Source organism: Marmota monax, unplaced genomic scaffold (assembly GCF_021218885.2).
Source record: "Marmota monax isolate L192 unplaced genomic scaffold, Marmota_monax_Labrador192_F-V1.1 WCK01_AAM20220418_F8-fsc00021, whole genome shotgun sequence".
NCBI lineage: Eukaryota > Metazoa > Chordata > Mammalia > Rodentia > Sciuridae > Marmota > Marmota monax.
In genome coordinates this window covers 23,958,919-23,971,677 of record NW_026695228.1, presented here as the reverse complement: position 1 = coordinate 23,971,677, position 12,759 = coordinate 23,958,919, and the positions used below count along the sequence as shown (strand labels likewise).

Sequence of the window (12,759 nt, the reverse complement as noted above, 5' to 3'; positions counted from 1 at the left end):
GCAATTGACTACTACTAACCATGGTTATAAATGGCAATTGACTACTACTAACCATTTCTCATGGTTTTATACCAAATGAACATGGTTCTCTCCCTTGAAGAGGGGATAGAAAATTTCTGAAGTTACCAGGAGCTGTAAGTTACCCCTCTACAATGCAGGGCTTTTGAGTTCCAATGAATAGGAACCTCAGACTGTGGTCTTTTAATTTGGGTAGTAACTCTGGGAAGGAACTACCCAAATTAAAAAAAAATCAATTGGATATTTAGGTCTGCAATATGAAAGAAACATATTTGTCCACAAAATTTCTAAATTTTGACTTATACCCTCTGTCACATATATTTATGAATTTATAGAAACAGTAAACTTAGGAGGAAAAAGAAATCTCCAACTCATTTTATTCTGAAAAAAATGAAATCACAAAATATACACTAAGATCTGATAAAAATAATAAACTTGCATAAGCAATTTGGAACTGAAAAGAGTAATAATATAAACTTTATTCAGTCTCAGCAATAATGAAAGCATTGTAGCAAAATGTAGTATAGTTTTCCCTTTGACCTATCAAATAAAATTCATTTTGGTTATGTGAATACCCAGCCCAAGAGAAAAGACTGTGAAATGCCTGTCTCACAAGCTGTTGTTGCAAGGTTAATATTGGTAAGCAACCCAGTAGTCTGATCCTGTAATGAATAAAGAAACAGGATCAAATACACTTCACAATAAAAAGATTTTCCTGCACGTCTCTCCAAACCGAATACTCAATTTTCTAATTCCCTAGTTGCAAAACTCTTTGGATATGTTTCAATTTTATGTGAGATTGTTTATACCACTTCTTCATTCAGTCTCATCCAGTTAGCTTTCCATCATTGAATCGTCGAAAATGATCTATGCATGCATTACAGAGTCTAAAAATTACCAATTAGGTAAGGAAACAAACACAGTAACTCTGTGCTGTGGGCTGGGCTGGGTTGGTTCTCCGGTGACCTCCCATAAATTTGTTGGCTTCCATTCTCACTGAGTCTTGCCTAGAGAACCTGCTGGGGTCTTAGACTTACCTGGATGGGGCCTCTGGGAAGAAAGTCTCCATGTGGAAGTCTGAATTCTGGTCTGGATGGCTAGTGATTAAAAACCAAGCTCTGTCCCCAGACAAGACAGGAGGAAGGAGTAAAGCACTGGTTTACTCTCTGTGGGATATCATCCAAGCATCTATTTATAGGTCTCTGTCCTGCTCATCAGGTACATTTCTTCTTGTTATTCCATTCCCTGAGCACCTGACTTCCCTGTGGACTTTTTTCTTCACAGAAAGGAAAAATTTCCCTGCTCATTCCATGTTCCCAAGAGACCAGGTAAGAAATTATGGTGAATTTTGACTTCATAACTCTTTCTCTGAGAAGCCTCCTACCATCTGTAAATCTAACCTTCTTAGCATTTCTGCCATTTCTTAGTTACAAAATCTTCCACAGTCTGAGGTTCTCCATTCATTGGAACTCCAAAGCCCTGCTTTGTAGAGGGGTAACTTACAGCTCCTGGTAACTTCAGAAATTTTCCATCCCCTCTTCAAGGGAGAGAACCAAGTTCACTTGGTATAAAACCATGATAAATGGCTACAACTCTTGACTTCATCATGCTTTGGGCAAAGCAGTTATGATATTCATGTTTGGAACACAAATTAAGCATTGTCATTAACTCATCTGTGAAACATTTAGAGATTGAAAGAGATAAGCTTGTTATTTTTGTGTGATGTGTGCTAAAGTTAGAATCTTGCAATCCTTGCAAATAAATCCTTGCAATTTCACCATTATCTGAGGTGTATAGTATGAGGGACCTATCTTACATTTGTACAAACATGACAGAGAGGAATTAAGTGATCTTCCCACATGTTGTGAAGTGAATAAGGATGAATATTACCCAAGGTGTTCCCAGTTCTCCTGTTCCAGGGCAGTGGCTCTCCACCAGGGGTGATCGTGTATCCAGGAGACATTGGTGATGTCTAGAGAAATTTGTGGTTGTTAAACTGGGGAGTTGGTGCTGCATCTGGTAGGCTGAAGTCAGGGATGGCACTCATCATTATGCAAAGTAGTAGTATTTAGCTCCAAGGTCAACAGTGGGGCATTTGAAAAATACTTTTCCAGACTTGAACTTCTCCAATATCACTCGGGGATATGGTTTCAATGTAGATTATGGTTTGGATAGTCAGGGTGACAGAAATTGAACATTTGTAACCAATGCCCTGTTAATTGGATCACCTTTCTTAAATAGATAAAATTGTATTCATTATGACAGAAATGATAATGTTTTGATGTGGTTATGTATATTGGAATGAATAAATATAGCTCATTAACATACACATTACTTCATATAGTTACCATTTTTGTGGTAAGGACACTCAATATTCACTCTTGTTACTTTTCAAGATTCAACATATTGTTACCTGTGCTTAACATGGTGTGCAGTAGTAGATCTCTCCTCATCTATCCCTCCTAACTAAATATTGTATCCTTCAACCAACATCTTTGCAAATTTCCCTTCCCAAATCCACCCAACCATCCTCACTACTATTCTAACGTTCAGTTCTATGGAATCAAATATTTTAGATTCTGACAGATCCAGTGGCACACACCTGTAATCTTAGTGACTCGAGAGGTTGAGAAAGAGGATCATAAGTTTGACGCCAGCCTCAGCAACTTAGTGAGGCCCTAAGCAACTTAGTGAAATCATGTCTAAAATGAAAAAAACAAAAAGTGCTGGGGATGTGGCTCAGTGATAAAACACCTCTGTGTTCAATCTAGTACCTCCCCTGCCAAAAAAAAAAAATAGATTCTGCACAGTGAGGTCATATGCCAGTTGTCTTCCTGCATCTGCCTAATTTCATGTAACAAAAAGAGTTCCATGTATTTTGTTGAATGTGAAGGATTTCATCCATTTTTATGGCTGGATCATATTCCATCGTTTGTGTGCCAAATATTCTTTATTCATTCATCTGTTGATGGACACATAGGTCGAATCTAGATCTTGCTTTTTTTAAATAATGCTTCAAAGAATATGGAAGTACAAATATCTCTTTGAAATACTAATTTCATTTGCTTTGGATGACTACCCAGTGGTGGGATTGCCAGATCACATGGTGGTTCCATTATTGACCACTGAGGCTGTTGTCCAGCATCAGAGTTAAGCACAGGCATTTCGAGGCCTTCTCCACCATGAAGGCCTCCATCAGCTCTGTTCTGATCTTAGGTGGTCAGATGTGGACTCAGCTCAGCTTCTGCCTAGACAAGATGACACTGGCATATTCTATATGTCCTCCATAACAGGAAATCAAATGTACAGACCTTGGCTCCTTATATACAAACTGGGTAGATTCCCCTTTTTCATGGAGTTTCTATGTGAACTAAGCTGTAGGTGGAAGCTCACAGGACATGACCTTCCCAGAGAAGATGCTCCACAGATAGCAGGCATTGTGACCATCACCTTGCTCCTCATTGGCTCAGGTCACTGTGACATCACAAGGGTTTCCTGGCACAGGCAGTGAGTCTAGCACTGAGCTGCTCCTAGGAGACAGGGAGTGCTGGTGGAGGGGACCCAGGCAGGCAGCTCAGAGCCTGAGTCCACCATCCTTTGTTGTGTTGGACTCATGGGAACTGTCTCTGACCCACTCATAATGGCACCAAATAGGCACAGTAAGGGTTTTTTTTTTCAGTCTCTTCTAAGCTGCTTCACAATGTTTCACTCTCGGAAAGATCTGCAAAGCCGATGTCTCTGGTTGTGTGAAATGATTTCTCCCCTCCTCCTCTTCCTCCTTCTTGCAAATCCAGACCATATGACTCACAAAATTTGATGTCATCAGAAATGTCTTATCTTTTCTCTTTCTGCCCTGAAAGCATTTGTTTTATGCCTCACAGTTGCTTATTGCTCCTGCTTTTTCTAGGAAGAGTGTGTCATTCCTCCCAACAGCTTTGGGCTTAGACAGAGTCTCATCTGATCCAATTGAATGTCCCCAGAGGGCCTCTAGACTCTGATGAGTGGAGGATTAAATTTGGGTGCCACCTTGACTGGTTTGAGGGATGTGGAGTGTTGGTAAATCCCTTCCAAGTGTGTCTGGAAGGCTCTTTCCAGAGAGGAGTGTTGTGGGGTCTGCTAACTGAGTGGGAAAGATCTGCCCTGAGTGTGAGCCACAGTATGTAAATGTCTGAGGCCAGGATGGGACAGGAAAATGAAAGAAGTGGGAGACTCTCTCTGTTCTTCCTCTGGAAACAGGGCTCGTTCTCTCCTGCTGCTTCTGTTAAATATCCGACTTTAGTTTCTTCAGTATTTGGCATGTGGGACTCGCATCAACAAGCATCTGGAGCTCTTGGGCTTTGAGCCTTAAGGAAGGGGGATGAACTATTGTTCTGTCTGGTTCTGAGAGTTCCAGCTTTTTGGACTGAGGAACCTGATTTGCTTCTCTGGTCTCCAGCTTGCAGAAGCCATTGTCGAAATACTCATCCTCTGGAATTGTTCTGTCAATCCTGTCTCTATAACCATATCTCTATCCATCAGTCATCTGTCCATCCATCTACCCTCTCTCAGTGTGCTGGTTTGGTTTCTCTGGATAACCCTGACTGATACATGTGACATACATTCATTTACAGAATGTGGGGAGACACACCTTGCAGAGGTATCATAGAGTCTCCACCCTTTACCCTCCACCCTCCCTCCACCCTCACTCCTCCCTCCACCCTCCCTCCACCCTCCACCCTCCACCCTCCACACACCACACTCCACCCTCTACCCTGTGCTTCCAATGATAAGCATGGTGTTATTTTTTAAAAAAATATTTATTTATTTTAGGTGTACATGGACTTATTTATTTTTTTGGTGCTGAGAATCAAACCAGGGCCTCACACATGCCAGATGAGCAGTCTACCACTGAGCCACAACCCCTGCCCGAACATGCTGTTATTTAAACCATTCAGGTTTAGGATGACTTTAACATAGAAATAGATACCTAATGCAATGATCCAAGGAAAAAAAGGACTTGCTACTTTTAATTTTCACTTGTGTTATGACACTTGATGACATCATTCATAATTAATTTGTTGTGCAAGTTGGTTTCACACAACTGTATTTAAAAGTGACTCCAATGAGGTTCCAGCTGATTAAGAGATGTGAAGAACATGTGCCTTTGAGTGGGAATATGGTTGAATCTGAAACACATGACTGGGCTGGAGTTTAGGCTCTCCTTTACAAAAGGTCATCAAGGTCAAATTGATTCCTGGGGGGAAAAAGGATGATATGGGATGATATCATTCATTCATGGGCCCCATAGTGAATATGGTAAAACTTATAAAATGGGAAGCCCTTGGAGCCACAGGAAGAGTCATATTGTAGACAGTGTTGTGGATTGTAAGTAGCAACAGGAAGATAATTAAATGAAACAATGTAAAGTTAAAGTCCATCAACCCCTCCAGAAACCCAATGCATAAACCCTCCCAAACATGAAAGAAAACCTCCCATTTCAATGAGTGGAGCCAGAACATGCCAAGAAATATTTTCCGTGGCAATAAAATTTACCTCATTTAAGATTATGCTTTAACATATTTAAGGTATTCCCTGACACTCGGGCCATACTGAGTCAATCTGTTTGTCCAGTTTGTCTCTCCACATAGACTACTTGGAAACACATTGAATAATTTTTTTTCCAGATGGTAGAGAGTGTGTGGAGCTGAATAGAGAACAGGATCCTAAAGAGGGATCACCACCCAGTGACCAGTTAGAGAGCAGCCTGGTGTGTTGATGTCCCAGGAAGAACAGTGAAGGTCGTGATGTGGGAAACAGGGATGGGAGCCAGGACGCAGCTCCCAGTGGAGCGGATGTTTAGCCTGCACAAGGCCTTGGGCTGCAGGGGAAAAGGAAGAGAGGAAGGAAGAAAAAGGAAAAGAAGGAAGAAAGAAGGAACAGAAAAGAATGACGTGAGCACAGTGAGAAGCTGAGGTCTCAGAGTTCATATGCTATTCAATGGAGGGTGCGAAGGGCTCTCGTTTCTAAGTGGAGTGTTTCACTGATGTCATAAGACTCATGGGCATTTCTTAAGAAAAGGGCAAGAAAAACTATGTGTTGTGCTGTTATTTGAAAATAATTTATTCTTAAGGGCTGGTGACCTCGCTCAGTGATGGTGAGTGCTTGCCTGGTGTGCACGAGGCCTGGGTTCCACTCCCAGCACTAGGAGAAACAGAGAAAAGAAGGAAAAAGAAAAAGAAAGAATACCATTAACATCCATCCCCAAGAATGAGATCCTAACTAGGTTCAGATGTATTCCATGTTGGTGTAATTATATCAAAATGGATTCTTCTGTCATGTATAACTAAAAAAAAGAGAGAAAATTATTCCTCAAGGTCATGTTGTCCCAAGATATGATATGAGTGGGAATTTCCAAATGCCTTCAACTGAAGGGTGGGAAGAGGTTTGGGAAAGTAGGAAGTGACCAAGGAAAACCAATTTGAGAGACCACAAAGTACAGAAAGCCTAGTATAACAGTTACTTTAATTGTATAGGGAAATTGATTCCAAAGCAATGGAGATTACAATAAAAGGATCAGCATTTTATTATACCGTCTTGTTAAAGAATAATGGTTTTCTGCTCCAAAACTTGGAGCCTTGAACTCACAGGTGACTCTACTGGGGTGGACCAACTGGTCCCTTTCCAGGTGTCCCCCAAAGGAGTCTTCTCAGAGCGCTCTTGATGTCCTTGTTCCTCAGACTGTAGATGAAGGTGTTCAGCATGGGGGTGACCACACTGTACATCACTGAGGCTGTTGCAGTAGAGTGTGAGTTTTGGGCCACAGCAGAACTGAGGTACACACCTAGGCTTGTTCCATAAAACAAGGAGACCACAGAGAGGTGGGACGCACAGGTGGAGAAGGCTTTGTACTTGCCCTGAGCTGATGAGATTGCACGGATGGAGGACACTATCCTGGAGTAAGAGTAAAGGATGCCAGTGAGGGGGACACCACCCAGCAAGAGAGCAGCAAAATATATCACCACCTCATTGAGAAAGGTGTCAGAGCAGGCAAGCTGAAACACCTGGTTAAGTTCACAGAAAAAGTGGGGGATTTCCAAGTTTGAACAAAAGGACAACCGGAACACCATCAAGCTGTGTAATAAGGAATTCAGGGCACTCGTGATCCAGGTTGCCAGTGCCAGCAAGCTACACAGGAATGGGTTCAGGATAACCATGTAGTGCAGGGGGTGACAGATGGCCACATATCGGTCATAGGCCATTACGGCCAGGAGGAAGTTGTCCAACACTATAAATAATGTAAAAAAATAAATCTGTACGATGCAGCCTTCATATCTTATGGTCTTGCTCTGTGTCTGGATGTTCACCAGCATCTTTGGGACAGTGGTGGAGGTGAAGCAGACGTCCACAAAGGACAGGTTGGAGAGGAAGAAGTACATGGGCGTGTGCAGGTGGGAGTCTGAGATGGTGGCCAGGATGATGAGCAGGTTCCCCAGCACAGTGACCAGGTACATGGACAGGAAAAGGCCAAAGATGAGGGGCTGCAGTTCTAGGTCCTCTGAAATTCCCTGGAGCAGAAATTCTGAAATTTTTGTGTCATTTTTTGATTCCATGTGCTGTATGTACCTACTGAAATAGAGAAAAATGTCATGACTAATTTTTGTACCTGGTCGTCCACAGGACATTCCATGTGCCATCTCTGACTCAGAATTCAAGTGTCTCTCTTGAAGGATTTATAAATACTACATATTCAATCATTTTAGTAAGCATTTTTCATGCCCTGCAGGAATGCACACAGTGATCCCCCATATTCCTGGTACTGTCTAGCCAATGTGTACGGTTGCTGAAATATGAATATCCCTATGACTCAGTAATGCCGAAAGAAGTAGATAAATCATTTTTGACATTGCAGATAGATTATTTTAAATGTTTCACCATAAAGGAATGCTACATGTTTTTGGAGAATTATTTGAACATTAAAAAACTCCTACATATATTAAGACCTCACAAGGCACACCACAAGTGTGCACAATTTTCACATATCATTTAAAAATGGACAATAAATGATCCTATAATATATCAGATGGTTATAATTGCAATGAAGAAAACATGGCAAGTAAAAGGGAGACTAGATGAGGTGCTGTTTTTATAGGGGTCCTGGCCAGACAAGGTGGTATTTGAACACAGACCTCAAACAGTAACAGGGAAGCCCCAAGGTTAACTGCAGAAGCAGGTGTCTGGCAGAAGAGTTGAGAAGCACAAAGGCCCTGAGACTGGTAATTGCTGCACATGTTAGTATTCACAAGGGAGCCACTGGCAGTCAGAACAAGGAAGAGGGAGATGGAGGAGAGGTTGTGTCTAAGGTTGGTGACGAAGGTGGACTCCCTAAGACAGTTGAAATTTGAAGACTGTCAAAATGCACAGGGTCACTTTCCACGTATTGTCCCTTGTACTTTTGTTTTAACCTGCTTTATTGTAGTGTAGTTACATTGTATATATATATATATATGACATATGCAACCTGATGTGTGAAGACATATGCAAATCATGGTGGTACCATCGCCACAATGAAAGTCAGAGACACATTCCTCTCCTCCCATGGCATGCCTTTGTTTTTCTGTTTCATCTGATGTGAGAATACTGAAAATGAGATCTGTCCTCATAGCAAATTGTCAAGTGCATAATATCACTTTCTAGCCCTAGGCACTAAGTTGCATAGCAGAGGTCTGGACATTAGACAACTTACATAACTGTCACTTGACATCTGTAATCCCCTACCCATGCTTTCCTCTCCTTCCCTGCCTGGACACCACTGTTCTGCTTCAAGCATCAGAGTTTGTCATTAGAAATCTCAGGTACATTAGAGGATGCATAATTTTGATTTCAGAGTTATCCCAGGGGTCCAGGTGGATTTCTCTTTGTTTGTTAGCTTTAGGGCACAATATGACTAGATGAGTATAGTATAAGAAAAATTACATACCATGACAGAGTATAATTTAAATTTATTTACCACCCACTTTATTATTTTATAAAACACTAGATAATTTATTTTGTAAAACTCTAGATAATAGAGTTTCAGGGTTAAGGGATATGTGAATCTGCTAGTTTTTAATTTTATTGATTTATTTATTTGGAGGTGCTGGGGTCTAACCCTGGGACTCATGAACACTAGCCAAGTCCCTTCTCACTGAGCCACATTGCCAGCTGAATCTGCTGGTTGTCAATGCATATTTCAGGGTGGCTATTCAGGACGTTGGTGCTGTGTAAAGATGACACCTCTACACGAAGGTGCCCTTTCTTCAAACTCTTGCCAAAAATAAACACATATGTTTTAGTTTTGCCATAATTTTTTTATCATGACTCTGACGATGAATCGTGATTAAAGTATTATCAAAAGTCCCTTTATGAGTTCTTACCATGCACATGGGTTAGAGGCACCACGGGCATTGACTCACTGATTTCTGACAGGAACCCCATGATGCTTATTATTTATACAGAATTCCTTTGTATAAAAGGGGATGTCCATAAATGTAATGAAACTTCTAGGTACAAAACGTATTTATGTAAAAGACAAAGGCAATCTTGGCTGAATGCAAAAGATTTTGTATCACAAGAGGGCAGAAGATGATGGCTACTTTAAAAATAGAACCAATCCGCAAAAGTAAAAAGTTGTAATAAGAGAAAACAGATCTGCCATATGATGGCAAATGGTATCCACAGGACACCAATTTTTTAAAAAAGGTAACCATAAATGGATCCAAGAGGAATCAGTGGAGTGCGGGCAGGGTGGGGACAGCACTGGGGACTGAATTGGGGCAGTAGTATTCCACACTTTGTGATATTGTCAAAGTGTATCCTGGTGTTGTATATAACTGAAAAGAATAGATTAAAAAATCTGCAAAAGAAAAAGTTACAAATGGCAATTGACTACTACTAACCATTCCACATGGTTTTATACCAAATGAACATGGTTCTCTCCCTTGAAGAGGGGAAGTTACCAGGAGCTGTAAGTTACCCCTCTACAAGGCAGGGCTTTGGAGTTCCAATGAATAGGGAACATCAGACTGTGGTCTTTTAATTTGGGTAGTTCCTCTGGGAAGGAGCTACCCAAATTAAAAAAAGCAATTGGACTTTTGGGTCTGCAATATGATTGAAACACATTTGTCCACAAAATTTCTAAATGTTGACTTATACCCTCTGTCACATATATTTATGAATTTATAGAAACAGTAAACTTAGGAGGGAAAAGAAACCTCCAACTCATTTTATTATGAAAAAAATGAAATCACAAAATAAACACTAAGATCTGATAAAAATAATAAAATTGCATAAGCAATTTGGAATTGCAAAGAGTAATAAAATAAACTTTATTCAGCCTCATCAATAATGAAAGCATCGTAGCAAAATGTAGTTTAGTTTTCCCTTTGACCTATCAAATAAAATTCATTTTGGTTATGTGAATAACTAGCCAAAGAGAAAAGACTGTGAAATGCCTGTCTCACAAGCTATTGTTGCAAGGTTAATATTGGTAAGCAACCCAGTAGTCTGATCCTGTAATGAATAAAGAAACAGGATCAAATACACTTCACAATAAAAAGATTTTCCTGCACGTCTCTCTAAACCGAATACTCAATTTTCTAATTCCATATATGCAAAACTCTTTGGATATGTTTCCATTTTATGTGAGATTGTTTATACCACTTCTTCATTCAGTCTCATCCAGTTAGCCGTCCATCATTGAATCTTCTACAATGATGTATGCATGCATTACAGAGTCTAAAAATTACCAATTAGGTAAGGAAACAAACACAGTAACTGTGTGCTGTTGGGTGGGCTGGGCTGGGTTGGTTCTCCGGTGACCTCCCATAAATTTGTTGGCTTCCATTCTCACTGAGTCTTGCCTACAGAACCTGCTGGGGTCTTAGACTTACCTGGAAAGGGCCTCTGGGAAGAAAGTCTCCATGTGGAAGTCTGAATTCTGGTCTGGATGGCTAGTGATGAAAAACAAAGCTCTGTCCCCAGACAAGACAGGAGGGAGGAGTAAAGCACTGGTTTACTCTCTGTGGGATATCATCCGAGCTTCTGTTTATATCTCCCTGTCCTGATCATCAGGTACAATTCTTCTTGTTACTCCATTCCCTGATCTCCTGATTTCCCTGTGGACTTTTGTCTACACAGAAAGAAAAATTTTCCTGTTCATTTCATGTTCCCAAGAGACCAGGTTAGAAATCATGGTGAATTTCATCTTTTTAACTCTTTCTAAGGGAAGCCTCCTGCCCTCTGGAAATCTAACCATTTTGCATTTCTGACATTTCTTAGTTACAAAATCCTCCACAGTCTGAGGTTCCCCATTCATTGGAACTCCAAAGCCCTGCCTTGTAAAGGGGTAACTTACAGTTCCTGGTAACTTCAGAATTTTTCTATCCCCTCTTCAAGGGAGAGAACCATGTTCATTTGGTATAAAACCATGAGAAATGGCTACAACTCTTGACTTCATCATGCTTTTGGCAAAGCAGTTATGATATTCACGTTTGGAACACAAATTAAGCATTGTCATTAACTCATTTGTGAAACATTTAGAAATTGTAAGAAATAAACTTGTTATTTTTGTGTACTCTGTTCTAAAGTTAGAATCTTGAAATCCTTGCAAATAAATCCTTGCAATTTCGTTTTTACATCTGTCCATTATATTGGGTCTATAGTATTAGGGACCTATATTACATTTGCACAAATAGGACAGAGATGAATTAAGTGATCTTCCCAGATGTCGTGACCTGAGTAAGGATGAATATTACCCAAGGTGTTTCCAGTTCTCCTGTTCCAGGGCAGTGGCTCTCCACCAGGGGTGATCGTGTATCCAGGAGACATTGGTGATGTCTGGAGAAATTTTGGGTTGTTAAACTGGGGAGTTGGAGTTGCACTTGGTAGGCTGAAGTCAGGGATGGCACTCAGCATCCTGCAAAGTAATAAAACATAGTAGTATCTAGCTCCAAGGTCAACAGTGGGTCATTTGAAAAATACTTTTCCAGACCAGAACTTTTCCAATATCACTCAGGGATCTGGATTGAACGTAGATTATGGTTTGTGTGGTCAGGGTGGCAGAAATTGAACATTTGTAACCAATGCCCTGTTAATATTGATCACCTTTTTTAAAAGATAAAATTGTATTCATTATGACATAAATGATATGGTTTTGATGTGGTTATGTATGTTGGAATGAATAAATACAGCTTATTAACATACACATTACTTCACATAGTTACCATTTTTTGTGGTAAGAACACTCAATATTCACTCTTGGTATTTTTCAAGATTCAACATATTTTTACCTGTGCTTACCATGGTGTGCAGTAGTAATCTCTCCTCATTTATCCCTCCTATCTAAATATTGTATTCTCAACCAACATCTTTGCAAACTTCCTTTCCCAAATCCACCCAACCCTCCTAACTACTAGTCTAATCTTCAGTTCTATGGAATCAAATATTTTAGATTCTGAAAAATCCAATGGACCAAAACTGTAATCTTAATGACTAGAAAAGTTGAGAAGTAGGATTATAAGTTTGACGCCAGCCTCAGCAATTTAGTGAGGACCTAAGCAACTTAGTGAAATCATGTCTAAAAAGAAAAAAAAAAACAAAAACAAAAAGGGCTGGGGATGAGGCTCAGTGGTAAAACACCGGTGTGTTCAATCTAGTACCTCCCCTGCCAAAAAAAAAAAAAAATAGATTCTGCATAGTGAGGTCATATGGCAATTGTCTTCCTGT

General features: G+C 40.3%; 1 protein-coding gene across 1 annotated transcript; it reads right to left on the bottom strand.

Annotated features, from left to right (window-relative positions):
* Nucleotides 1-6,650: 6,650 nt before the first annotated feature.
* On the bottom strand, nucleotides 6,651-7,607 carry LOC124087710 (olfactory receptor 7A40-like). Its single transcript, XM_046436679.1, has one exon. The coding sequence runs from the start codon at nucleotides 7,605-7,607 to the stop codon at nucleotides 6,651-6,653; it is 957 nt and encodes a 318-aa protein (XP_046292635.1).
* Between the last annotated feature and the right edge of the window lie 5,152 nt (nucleotides 7,608-12,759).

What these genes read in the sequence shown, in the direction of transcription:
- LOC124087710 (XM_046436679.1), bottom strand. Translation starts at nt 7,607, where the DNA reads ATGGAATCAAAAAATGACACAAAAATTTCAGAATTTCTGCTCCAGGGA.